The sequence below is a fragment of the Watersipora subatra genome, chromosome 2, assembly GCF_963576615.1.
Source record: "Watersipora subatra chromosome 2, tzWatSuba1.1, whole genome shotgun sequence".
Lineage (NCBI taxonomy): Eukaryota > Metazoa > Bryozoa > Gymnolaemata > Cheilostomatida > Watersiporidae > Watersipora > Watersipora subatra.
Window position 1 is genome coordinate 7721044 of NC_088709.1, and position 14220 is coordinate 7735263.

Sequence of the window (14220 nt, forward strand, 5' to 3'; positions counted from 1 at the left end):
GCATGCGGTGAACCAGGCCTTCGACAAGCACAGTGCAGTTGGCAAAGGACTGCACAACTGGGAAAGGTTCAGGGGTAGCGTCAGCACCAGATGTACCTTCATAACATCAGTAATCATTCAGGTGCTGATATTTATCACCATTAAAATACAAGAGCCTATCATAAAAACTCTAGTGGACCGAGGCGATAAAAATGTTTAATGGTTAAATTACATGATGCTGTGATGAAGTATTAGCACATTTGTTGCTATAGGATACAAATGTAACGGCTAGATGCTTGGTAGCCCTACAGCTTGTACATGTATGTGATGCCCAGGTGATTATTGGAATGGACATCACAACCATGCTAAAAGGAGTGTACGTTAAAAGCAGCAATGATGTGTGGTTTGGTAGACAGTACTATGCAGCTGGTGCAGTGATGAAACATGACACAGAGCAGTTAGAGATCGATGAAAGTGACTTCACTGCTGCTTGATGGTAAAAAGTGAACGATGGAGTGGAAAGAAAAAATGGCGAGTCTGCAAGGGCAAATCAGTTCAGTGAATTCGCAGTGCTTAATGCTTGTCGAGATATCCTTGATGATAAAGTAAGACAAATGATAAACAATGGATAGATTGAAGAGATAAATTATCATATTCATGGCAAAGCGGACAGTGCCAGACCACTAATGGGTGCACAGCAGCCAAACAAGCCAAAAAGGATCAGACCAGTAACGGATTAACAACAGGTCAGCACTTTGCTCAAGAGCAACCCTGGCATTGATGTAGCAGTATGCCAAGAAACATTACGTGCATAGTACAAAAGAGTCAATCGGGTTTAATTTTGGACTTCGGAAAAGCATTTTACGCATACATGTATATGTGTCAAGGCATATGCAGAGATTTCAACTTGTCAAGTACAAAGGATGAAGAATGGTGACTAAAACTTTATTTGACTTGAATTTCGCCCCCAAAGTGAAGTCAAGGATAATTGCAAAAGTTTTTGAAAAAAATAACTGCATATTAGAGGGCATGCTGATTACTATATTAATATCAAATGGGTGGACAAAAGTGTCCTTACAGCTGAAGAAGTCAGGTGACTCACATAAAAGTATAGCTTGGAGAAAAAAGAGTCTGTGCCATTGACTTACACCCTTGTTCTAGGCCCGAAAGTAATTAAAAACCCAGATAACCAGTGTAAATGGTACAGAGATGGTATAGTTCCCACAATACAGGTCTTAACAAAATGTGTGCTATTCTCAGAGTTTGGGAAGTTGATTGGTAAGATGGCTGGCAGCTGCCTATAACCACAAACCAATAGGATCCATTCATTGGGCTTTGAAATGTAAACAGCGTTGTAGGTGTTGTGAGGTGCGAAACAAATAGTTTGGCAGTTGATTGTTGTTTGCAGGTAGATGGAAGTATCGTGAAATATGTGACATGGCTTAAAAAGATGATGGTTCACATATAATTGCTGCCGAATTGGAAACAGTAATAAATGGGCTGAATATTGCCTTGCCCTGGAGGATCGCTAAACTATGCGTTATAACTGATTCTGCCGGTGTACAGGTATATAGCTGGGTGTGGTCAAAAGTAGAAGATAGCAAAGCAAAAGGCTTAGAGTTGGTGGTCTAAGTTAGATGGTGATTAAGCAAAGACACGAGATCATCTTTCAATTGGTAATGGAGTATGATATTAAAATGACTATTCAGCCAATGTCATCAACAGCTAACAAGGTAGATGCACTAGTTATGGTCTCACAGAAATGGCTCAACAGTTTACACCTAGCTGTAGCAACTACAGGTAATAAAACAAGAAAGGTAACAAAGCTTCACAACAAGCATCATCTGTGAGGGCAAAAGGGTGTGTGGAAAAGATGTAGACAAAAAGATCATGAAGTAGGGTGTAGATTTCTGCAATAAGTATAGGTGAGCAAACCCTATCTCAGTTAAATGGAATCATAATCGGCAGTCGAATGACGAGGTATGGCAGAGGGTGACGATTGGTATTTCGTATGTTAAGAACAGACTTTTTCTGATCTGATTCTGATTGACTATGGATCAAGTTGCTTTGTTATCTGGAGAAGACTGATAAATAAAACTGATGCTAGAGTAGCTAAGGAATTACATAAAATACTCTAAAAATGAGAGCCTTAGAAGCTTCAGCAGCTCTGAGCCGGCTCAATTTATCATAGTGAGAAATACAGGTGTTCTGCTGTACATGCAATTCCTTGAAGGAATGGCATAATAGAATGCAAACACCTTCCAATTAAGAACATGGTGGCCCAAACTAGAAGCCAAGTGGAAGACATGGTGTATTGGTACAACAACTCACCCAACTGAAAACAGTTTCTGCAGCCACTGTGTATCCGCACGAGGCCAGGTTACCAGAAGTGCCAAAGGCTACAGGGCTACCAAAAGACCAACCCTTATCAGGTCAGGAACATGGTTTTTGTGAAATCGAGGAACATGCAAAGTGACACAATATGGAAACAAGCTATGACAGGAGCGGTAGCAAATCATGTAGTTGAGGAGGATGGTACATGTAAACATGTAGCAGAAGTAAGATCAGCCATAGCTGACTCACAAATATCAGAGATGTGACCCTCTGGTGACTGGTGGAATTATAGAATATTGCGTAGATGATAGTGTTGATCAATTCAGTGATCTTCATGTTGGTGAACCCAGCAACGACAGTGACAATAGCAAAAACAAAGACGCAGTGATGTACATGAGAACAATATTCGACACCAAGCGAGAGACTGATGGTTACCCCTATACTTGAATGATTTTGTTCGTTACTCAAGTTGCACGCACATAACCAACGAAATATGATCTTTAGATTGGAAAAATTAGGTCTTTCATTAGATATGTCATTTGTAATAGTTTTAGCGTGAACTCACATTTATTCAACTATTAAAGTAATGTGTCTATGGATATAAACAGGGTGTGGTTTGCTGTAATGGGCTAGATTTTTTGGTTTTCCCTAGTTCATGATAACAACTTGGTTGTGCTGGAGAGAATGAGTGCTAGTGCTATTGCTATAAAGGAGTGTAGCATAACAGACCTGAAGTTGAAGGAGTTACCAAGATTAGTAAAACAAAAGATAAAACCTAAAGGTATCTACTCAAAAACATTGTACTTTTCCCAGGGATAATGACAGAGGTGTGTGCATCAATAAATTTATTTTGATAAAATAATGAGACAGCACCGGCAATAACAAAATATACTATTTTCATATGCGGTGTTGTGTGCTTTTACCACTTATTTTATTGCTTACCGCTTGTATTTATCAACTACGATAATGACGCTAGTGTCAGGCGAAGGTAGGACAACTCCAGAGAACCAATGAAGATGACAAAAGAATCAGTGTCATCAGTTCGAAGACACATACACGCGCGCATTCCATATTGGATCTAACTTGGTAAAACTAGCTTAGGAGATAAACTTGGATGTATCAAAAACTAAGAGGGTTTTCGGCAAGCCAGATGTGAGCAAAGAATCTGTTAACTCGAGTATGAACAGCGTTCACAGATACATAAATTGAAAAAGGAGAATCGTAATACTTCATACAGAGTTCTAAGTGAGCAGGTTTAGGAGCAGCAGCCATCAGGAAATGGGAAAATTTAATCCAGCTCCAAACAAAGTGACAACCTTGTAAGTATGCCTATAACTAACACAAGATCCCTGACAGGGAAAAACTAGTGAGATCCAGTCTCTGACAATTGACCATGACATAATATGTTTAGTAGAAACACATAGATGCCACCATCAATAGCCGGTAGATAACGCCAAATGATAATAAGTTATTTCTTCAAATATTATAAAAATGCTCACGGCAGTGGAGTTTTGATCGCAGCGAACAGCTACCTGCAACCTATTCATATTAAACTAGATACTCAGGGTGAAGAAATGATAGCTATTGAATTGAACCACAATATTATATTATGCTGTTACTAGTGACCATACATTTGGATACAAAACATGTCTATGCTGAGTAGCTTCATCAAGCAAATTGCAAAAAATACATCGACCTCTCCATGCTAATTGTTGGTGACTTCAACATTCCTAAGATAGAGTGGAAAGCTAATTAGCTAAAGTAAGGGCAAGATACAAACATATCCCCAATGACTGATCATACAGCAGACACATCCAAAGTAACCCACCAAAATTGCCTGTAAAACTGATATGACACCAATTGCAGACATTGATGTAATCTTTCCTGAACTAAGAGACCATCATTTTGTCACTATGAAACTAAATTGCATAAAACAAGCTTCAGTGGCACTGAAACCAAAGGTTGTTAAAGCACATCAATTACATAATTTTTTTATCATATATTTCAATACATCAGAGTCTTGGCTTTCAAATGGGCCATTGTTTGACCTGGTGAGACAGACGATGGTTGGTGTTTATAGGATTTCCCCAGAGCTCTACCACAGAAATGTTCAATGGTATAGACTCGAAAATCGTGATGTCACAATTTTCATATGTGGTGTTGTGTGCTCTTACCACTTATGTTATTGCTTACCGCTTATATCTATCAACTACGATAATGACGCTAGTGTCAGGCGAAGGTAGGACAACTCCAGAGAACCAATGAAGATGACAAAGGAATCAGTGTCATTAGTTCTCCAGGTACAGATTATTTCTATGATAAATAACTCAGATTCCAAGCACCATACTACGTTTTCCCGATGATATTATGCACTAGCCCTCTCATTTTATTGTGATGTTGAGGGTCGCGACTGAGACTAATTAATTTCAAGCATTGCATGATCTCGCGAAAGTGCGATTGACATGTAGTCCTAGGGCCACGCAACCGCAGGTCACAATTTAATCGATGTGATTTCATTACCTTTATCAATGACAGTATATTTATTGAAGCATAATTAATTAACCCAGAACATGTGTTTGTATTGGTCGGGCGTTAGCACGATCCCCGGGCATTGTTGATTATCTAGAATCCTAGTTTATTATTAGCGCTTTCTGGGTTTAACAGCACCAATTGTCACAGAAAAACGCAGCCTCAATGGCAGGGAAAGGGATCGACTACCTAAGGCTAAATAATAATTGTGACATCACATTGTGGGAACCGCAACCAAGTGTTTTTTTATTGCAGGGCATACTTTTGACACCCTGGTTTTCATAGCTCTATTATTCTTTGTGTATTGAATATAGGCTCATTCAAAAGCCAAGACTCTGATGTATTGAACTATATAATAAAAAAATTATGTAATTTATGTGCTTTAAACTATCTCCCTATCTCCCTTACTAGCATCACCTGCTAGATGTTTGAACACATAGTATTACTTTACCTCAAAAAGTTTCTTGATACGCTTACACACAACAGACAACTTGCCTTCCGTAATGAAATGTTATGCGATAATCAACTGTGCCTTACTTATCACAACCTTGCAAAACCACAGGATTTGAGCCAACCAATACGTGACTTTTTGTGAAAAAATATCTCATGGTATTGGGATGAGGCTCAAGAAAAGTCCCTCCATGCTATAAAAGCTGAACTTGGCAAATCAGTAAAGCTTGCCATCTATAATCCTACATATTCTACAGTGCTCCAAACTGATGCCAGTTGAAATAACTTAGGAGCTGCATAGCTACAAAACCAACCAACAGGCAAAATGCATTTGGTCTGGGCAGCATCTCGATCACTCTTAAAGACCGAAAAATGTTATGCAACCATTGAGCAAGAGGCTCTTGGCATTGTGTGGGCATGCAAAAAGTTTCGAGATTATATAATCAAAATAACAGAAACAATTCAAACAAATTATAAACCTTTCGTACCGTTATTAAATGACATTGAGCTTGACAAAATGCCTTCACACATTCAGCGATTTAGGATACGGCTCATGAGATTTTCATAACAGGTCGAACATATAAGTGGTAAGTCCAAACATGTTGCAGATGCGCTGTCTCGCTCAAGTGCCTCACCTGTTGCCTCTGATGCTGTCTTTGAAGCTGATGTTGAGACACAAGCTATAGCAGCTTTAATAAAGTAGACTTCATCTGAAAAGTCAGATGAGCTGAGAAAACAGCAAATTGTGGACGAGGTGTTGTCTCAGGTAATGTCTTATATAAATACATTGTGGCCAACATATTTAAGCCAAGAAAAAACTCTTTTGCGCCTTTATTTTGAAAACAGATCAAAGTTATCTCTGGTTGATGGACTCTTAGTTTACGAAAGCCAAATAGTTATTCCATTGGCAATTGGATTCAATCGCCAATGGTCAATAGTTATTCAATGGCGATCGCCACTGCCAATGGCACTGCTGAACGTGAAGGCTATGCCAGTGGTTCTTAACCTGGGTTCAATCGAACCCTAGAGTTCAGTGAGTCGGTCTCAGAAGTTCGGTGGAGCCTCTGCCGTGGATGTCTTGGCACACCGACTCATCATGTCAATACGCAATGCCCGCTTGGCCATCATTGGCTGTAGATGATTACGTTACATTTTTAATCAATCAGTGCTGCAAGGACTTTAGCACACTGAAGAGTGATCAACATGTGACTGTCATCGTCATTTTTTAATATTTTAATCCATACTATGTTGAGAGAAAAAGAAAGTGGTCGGACAAATATGTACAATATGGATTATCATGTATCACGGAAGGGATGGGAGTCAGCGCCCTGTCTGCATGATTTGCACTGCCAAGTTGAGCAACTCTAGCCTCGCACCGGCAAAACTAAAGGATCACTTCGTGAACCTGCATAGAGATGGGAATACAAGAACACAACGCTTGCTGAATTCAAGCTGAAGAAAGTCAGATTCAATAAGGCCAGTCTGGTTGTTCTTGGATTTGTACCCATTAACATATCAATCGACACAGCATCGTATGAAGTTGCGTACCTGATTGCAAAGCAAGGCAAGCCACACCATTGGTGAAACACTTGTAAAACCAGCGGAGTTAAAGATGGCGAAGTGATACTCAAAACAGTGGCCGAAGCTAAATTATCCCAAACTCCTCCTTCAAATGACACCATCAGCGACAGAAAAGAGGACATGAGTAAAGACATCTTGGCTCAAGTAGTCGCAGATCTGATTTCAAGCGCGGCAAAACTTGGCCTTCTACTCGACGAGACCACAGACGTTGCTAATCTAAGTCAGCTTGCTGTTTTTGTGCCCTATTTAAAAAACGACATGATAAAAGAAAAAAATTTATTTTGTAAGCCTCTTACAACAACTAAGGCAGCTGATGTGGAGAAACTTGTGGATGACTTCTTCAGAGAAAATGTGTCGCGCTCACAGAAACCATGGTTAAGTCGCAAATCACGAAGTTGAATTATCCGACTTTGAAGTTGCACCAACTGAATTTATAATATCGGTAACGATTTTTGTAACACGTGCATCTGGACCAATCAAGGAGTGATCTTTCTGAATCTGAAGCCAGTTTAGCCAATAGAAGTCTTCAACCCTTGGAAAAACCCTCTTAAAACTGTTGCTAAGCTAAACAGGAAGTACTGAAAAATGGCCTCCGATAAATATAATCGTTTCTTTTTTGCCGATTTTAAAGATAACTCTGACATTTTGGACACTAATAATCAGTACTTTAGTGTTCCAACTGATGCCAAAAGCAGTAAAAGTAAAGGGAATTACGATGATAATTTTCTAACAATTCTTAAAAAATTATTACATTACTTAATCATAAGAATAATTATTCGATTTTATAGGATTATTATCAGATTTAATTATAAGAATAATTATTCGAATTTCCAAGATCAAAGTATATAGTGACCGAGAGTGTGCAATATGTTACTGTTGTTACTTTTTTAAAGATTTTGCTGGTGATTTGGCTGTGCCCGATATCGCGGTACGGCCAAACCGTTTTAAATATCTACAAAATTAAGTAATACGTTTTCTTATAAATATACAGCTATTTCTGTGACAACCAGCTAAAATCTGTTTGGATTTTTGAATTCAGCATAATTTTTGAATAGAAACACAGAAATCTAGATGAATATCACAACCTCTTGATAATGGTTGCTATGACGTTTTGAAATGTAAACAAAATTGGGCATTGGTTTTCGTTTCTCAAACTTTAACACCAGTTTTCTCGGAACTGTTTTCGCACTAATGGTAAACGCGCATTCAGTTTATTGACCATAAAATCTGCTGTAATTAAGCTAGAATCAAAATTTTTTTTGCAAAATAATTGTGAGAATTTTGTCTTTATGCTAACGTAGATAACTCCAAATCTTACAATCCCGACTTAAACATGGTTTCTGTGATCATGACCCAAATAGTCTTTCGTGGGATATGGTTTCTGCAGTTTGTACGGATGGAGCTCCAGTCATGTTGGGAAGAAAACCTGGTTCTTGTGCGATAGTAAAAGTCAAAGCACCACACATTATTGTTACACGTTGTATTCTGCAGAGGCATGCGTTGGCAACAAAAATCTTGCCTCCAAAAATGGCAGAAGTATTAAAAACTGTAGTAGAATGTGTGAGCTATGTGCGAACTAGTGCTCTGAGGCACCGCATCTTCAGTGAGCTGTGCAAAGAAATGGGCGCTGAATTCGAGGTACTTCAGTATCATTCTAATGTTCGGTGGTTTTCCTGGGACAAGTGCTGAATCATGTTTTTACATTGCGTGTGGAATTAGCCATGTTTTTGCATGAGCAACAACATTGCCATGCAGATTGCTTCAAAAATTCTGAGTTCATATTCATTTTAGCGTACATGGCTGATATATTTGCAGCTATCAATCACCTTAATCAGCAAATGCAGGGTGGTTTGAGTCAACATCATGGAAGCAAAAGAAAACCTGAAGGCTTTTCAAAAAAGCTATCGTTATGGAAACGACGAATAGAAAACAAGAACTTTGCAAACTTTCCCCTTCTGGACAACTGTGTAGGATCGAAGATGTGTCTGGAATTGGTGAAATTTTTGTACCATGGAACTAGAGCAAGCAATTGCAACGCACTTGAATGAGCTTCAAAGTCTCTCAATGTATACTTCCCTACACGAGAGTCATATCCAGCATAGGTGAGACAGCCATTCGTGTTTGCTGTTGAGACAGACAGCAGAAGTTAATGATGAATACCTCGACGAAATCATTGAAATTCAGCAAAGCCTGGTTCAAAAGCAACTCTTCGAAACAACAACGTTTTCAACGTTTTGGTGTCGACAAATTTATGGAAAAGTATAGTTATTGCTAAGAAAGCCTTGAAGTTTTTTATACCATTTGTTACAACATATCTTTGCGAGCAATCCTTTTCAAGGATACTGGACATAAAACGAAGGAAAGGGAAAACTTTACTGTAAAAATGACTTGTGATTGGCACTTGCCAAGGTGAAGACACGCATATCTGAACTGGTCTCTCAAAGGCAACAACAAAAGTCACACTGATTTGCAGGTATGTAATTTGTTGTGAATTCATGCACTATATTGGTTTAGTTTTTTGAACAAGGTGATGTTCATGCACGGTTCATTTTGTGCACCTGTAGAAAAACACGTACGTCTTGAATTTGAAAAAAATCCTATTTTATTTTACACTAAAGTAGGGTTCAGTTGCATTGTGAATTGAGTGGCAGATCCATGGAGTGCTGCTTCTGCGACGCGGACTGATAAAGCAGGAGAAAAAAAGTAGGGTTCGGTGAACGCGCATACGAATTTGGTGGGTTTTGGCAGCTCCAACAAGGTTAAGAACCACTGGGCTATGCTGTTAAAGGATCCTTATTTAGCTTCGCTTGCCTATAGGTCGTCATGACTAAAAAATGGGTACTCACCCGCACAACTTCGGATGGGCTGTACACTTTGTACCACTGTGCCTACATTTTCATGGGTGCTAAAGCCGGAGTTACCCAACCCAGCGGTGCTTAAACAAAAGAAGCCCAAATTAGAGAAGATAAAAAAGCCAACTTTGATCAGAGCCATCATTTGTGTGAGTTGCCACCTCTATCAGTTGCCCAGAAAGTCATAGTAAGAGACACAAAGACAAATGCTGAAGTTATTACCTCAATTGACAATGCACCGAAATCATATCTAGTTAGGATTGAGCATTGTAGTGTCTAGCGAATAATATGTTTTATATTTGTGTTAACTTCCGTTTTCACACTTTGCTAGTAGCAAGTCAATGACTTTTGTTTTAGTCATAACTTCCGGTTAGCGACAGCATGTTTAATTTTTAGAGTGTTACTTTGCGATATGTATCATAAATAAACCAGCTAACAAAATAAATCTTCATCCATCTGGTAGACGGATGTTACAAGCATGGTAGCACAATTAGACGCAGCTGTATGAATTTGATCTCAGTATCATAGCTTGACAGTTCAACTTTAGTAAACTCTGTTACAGATAATAACAACCAAATGAGTGACAGTGCGATGCCACAAGTAGCTCACTCGGGTCGTGAAGGCTCTGGAAAGGCTCAACTTATAAAGCTCAGTTTTAGCTTCCTCGGTGGCTGCTTTACCCTATGTTACTCTTGTGTGGCTGTCTGTTCAAGCTTCTGTTTGCCTTACACTTTTGTGCCATTTTACTCATGTCTTATATTTTGTTTTCTGTGTTGTATTTATAACTGTAGGCCGTTTTTCTTGGTGGAGATGTTGTAATATCTCTTACTACTATGTCTATGGTCACATGGGCAGTTTTTTTGTTTATGCCATCCCAGTACATTTTACCACTAAGCACGGTCATTCCTTGCCTTGGTCGTTTTATGCTGTACACTATTAAAATAAATATGAATTAATGAATAAACGTTGTTCATATTCGTCTGTATATCACTATCAAGATCTTACAATAGCTACCACAAGAGCTTTCTATCAAAAACCATTCTAAAAATGAAAAGCTGCCGAGGTGACAGCTGAGCATGATCAACAGTATTACTAAACCCCGAGTCAAACATACCAAAGCACACTGTTAAACGTATGAGGCACTCTCACTACACCAACAGTTACAAAGAACGTTCTACCTCATCAGAGAGGTAGTCCAATCCCACCATCTCAAACAATCGTCTACAATATTTTTACATACAGCAACAAGAACATATTGAAGATAAAAATACAACGATGACGTAAGCTCACATAGATAATACCGACAGTTTAAAGAGTACGTACAACGAAATAAGAGATGCTCACAAAATACTCAATACATGTACAAAGGCATACAAACGTGCATCCAAAGAAACAAACGAACACCTATTCTTGTACTCTTCATGTAAGCTTAAATCTGTATAATATTTATCCACCGTTGCTTGTTGTCCTTCCATTTTTTCACTCCTCTAATGCTGCAGCATTTGCGTCTTGCATGTATCTCCTTCGCACATGCCTTACTGTTATCGCTTTGCTCAGCAAATCCGCGGTTTGTCGTCGGTTGGTTGGAGTCGCTGTCTTTCGTGGAGTTGCCTTTTCAGCGCAATTAAATAGCGTCGCTGTGTGCGACTATAATAGTATTAGTTATTTTTAGAATTGCGTATCTCATTTGCTCAAAATCTGAAAGCTGTGAGGAGTCCCTTTCAATTATTGTTTGTTTATTTATATTTTTGTTTGTACACTATAAAATATTTATTGAAGTTAGCACGAGAAAATAGAATTATGTCGACCTCATTAATATATATTATTATATATATTATATATATAATATATATATACTATATATTCGCTATATATAGTATATATATATAGCAGCTAGTATAGTATATATATATATACTATACTAGCCGCTATATATATATATATAGCAGCTAGTAGCAGCTAGTAGCACACTCGGCACGACTGAAGCGGTACACCAAAGAGCGGGATAACAAGAGAATGAACAAACTGTTCATCAATAATCCATCTAGAGTGTATTCCCAGTTCAAAGGTGAACTGCAGAGGCCAATGTCTCAGCCTCCCCGATCTAGCACTTCAAAGTTCTGGAAGGACATCTGGGAGAAAGAGACTACTAATAACACCACTGCAAATTGGCTGAAGAGGCTTAAAGAGAGCCATCAACACACTGTGGCTCAGCAAGGACTCACCATCAGCAAAGAGGACATCAAGTGCAGAGTGCAGCGTATGAAGAACTGGGCAGCACCTGGCCATGACATGATTCAAGCCTTCTGGTTAAAGAAATTGACATCACTTCACACTAGAATGGCTAAGCAGATGGAATGCCTAATAGAACAAGGTGACCATCTAGAATGGTTGACCAAAGGACGAACTGTACTTCTGATAAAAGATCCAAAGCAGGGGCCGATTCCCAAAAACTATCGACCAATAACATGCTTGCCCACCACTTGGAAACTGCTCTCAGGAATAGTTGCAGACAAACTGGAAGAGCACATGAGTCACTATATGACCAGTGCTCAGAAAGGAATTGGGCGCAACACCCTCGGAGCCAAACATCAGTTACTGGTGGATCGGACGGTCTGTCAAGACAGCAGGAGAAGGCAAACCAATTTTGCCATGGCTTGGATTGACTACAAAAAGGCCTATAACTCAATCCCCCATAGTTGGATACTTGAGTGCCTCAGTATGTACAATGTTCACCCTGCTCTTGTGGCATTCATCAAGATGTCAATGACCAAATGGAAGACGGAACTGGAGGCTAATGGCAAAAAGCTGGCGAGTGTAAAAATTAAGCGAGGCATCTATCAAGGTGACTCCTTATCACCGCTGCTCTTCTGCATATGCCTAAACCCTCTAAACAATATGCTGGAGGAGACTCAATATGGGTACCGGTTTAAGAGTGGCACCAAGATAAACCACCTTTTCTACATGGATGACATCAAGCTGTACGCTAACAAAGAAAGGGACATTGATTCGCTAATACACCTCATTCAGGTATACAGCAAGGACATCGTAATGACCTTCGGTATTGAGAAATGTGGAAGGCTAATTCTTAAGAAAGGCCATTCTATGCTCACAGATGGCCTAAGAATGCCAAATGGTACCATCAAAGATATAGAAGAAAGGCACAAGTACTTGGGGATTATGCAAAGCAACATCAACCACGAAGCCGAGGTACGTCACAAAGCCATTACCGAATACAAGAAACGCCTTCGGCAGGTCTTACGGAGCCAGCTCAATGCCAAGAACCAAGTCATGGCAATAAATACCTACGCACTGCCAGTAACAAGATATCCAGCAGGCATAATAAAGTGGACTGAGGAAGCCATCAAAGAAACAGATATAGCAACTCGTATACTGCTGACCATGCATGGATCACTCCACTCAAAATCTGATACTGCTAGATTGTATCTTGATAGGAAAAATGGCGGTAGGGGACTCAAAAGTGTACAGCAGACAGTGACAGAAGAGGAGCAAAACATCAAAGCATTTGCAGCCTCCATGGCCATTTCAGATAAGTTGCTAGCTGAATTTCAATCGGCTGCTCTTACAACGGACCTACACCCTGATGATGAAGAAATTGACTGGCACACGAAACCTCTTCATGGTGCTTACCACCAACAAATATCTAAGGTTGGCGATCTTCACCAGAAATATATGTGGCTGAACAAAGGAAACCTAACGGCCAATACAGAGTCGCTAATCATGGCAGCCCAGGAGCAAGTGCTCCCAACAAGGCAAGTCCAAACGAAATTCTATCACACTAGAGACGATCCTAGATGCAGACTGTGCAAAGATGCACCTGAGACCATCCAACACATCATCAGTGGATGCAAGCAGCTAGCAGGAAACGCATACACTGAGCGGCATAATCATGTCGCAGATGTTGTGTATAGAAGTCTATGTGATGAGTATGGCCTTAATAAACCACAACACTGGTGGGAAGCTCCTGGTAAGGTGAATGAAAATGACCGCGCTAAGATCCTCTGGGACTTCTACATCCAAACTGACAAGCATGTCCTAGCAAACCAACCAGATATAGTGGTGGTAGACAAGGAGAACAAGAGGGCCACTTTAATAGATATAGCAGATCTTATATATATATATATATATATATATATATATATATATATATATATATATATATATATATATATATATATATATATATATATATATATATATATATACTCATGCTACAGACAGTCTGCATCTAGGATCGTCTCTAGTGTGATAGATTTTCGTTTGGAGTTGCCTTGTTGGGAGCACTTGCTCCTGGGCTGCCATGATTAGCGACTCTGTATTGGCCGTTAGGTTTCCTTTGTTCAGCTACATATATGTCTGGTGAAGGTCGCCAACCTTAGATATTTGTTGGTGGTAAGCACCATGAAGAGGTTTCGTGTGCCAGTCGATTTCCTCATCATCAGGGCGTAGGTCCGTTGTAAGAGCAGCCGATTGA

General features: G+C 39.5%; 1 protein-coding gene across 2 annotated transcripts in view; it reads right to left on the minus strand.

Moving 5' to 3' along the window:
- LOC137387698 (coiled-coil domain-containing protein 97-like) overlaps positions 1–11258 on the minus strand; it is a 36535-nt gene extending 25277 nt beyond the window's left edge. Inside the window, exon 1 of one of the 2 annotated variants that reach the window (XM_068074186.1) lies at positions 11180–11258. In XM_068074186.1, coding sequence (XP_067930287.1) covers positions 11180–11200 — 21 coding nt within the window. In that variant the 5' untranslated portion in view covers positions 11201–11258. Of the gene's footprint in view, positions 1–11129; positions 11147–11179 lie in introns of those variants that run through there. The other variant, XM_068074187.1, reaches the window with a different exon arrangement.
- Between the last annotated feature and the right edge of the window lie 2962 nt (positions 11259–14220).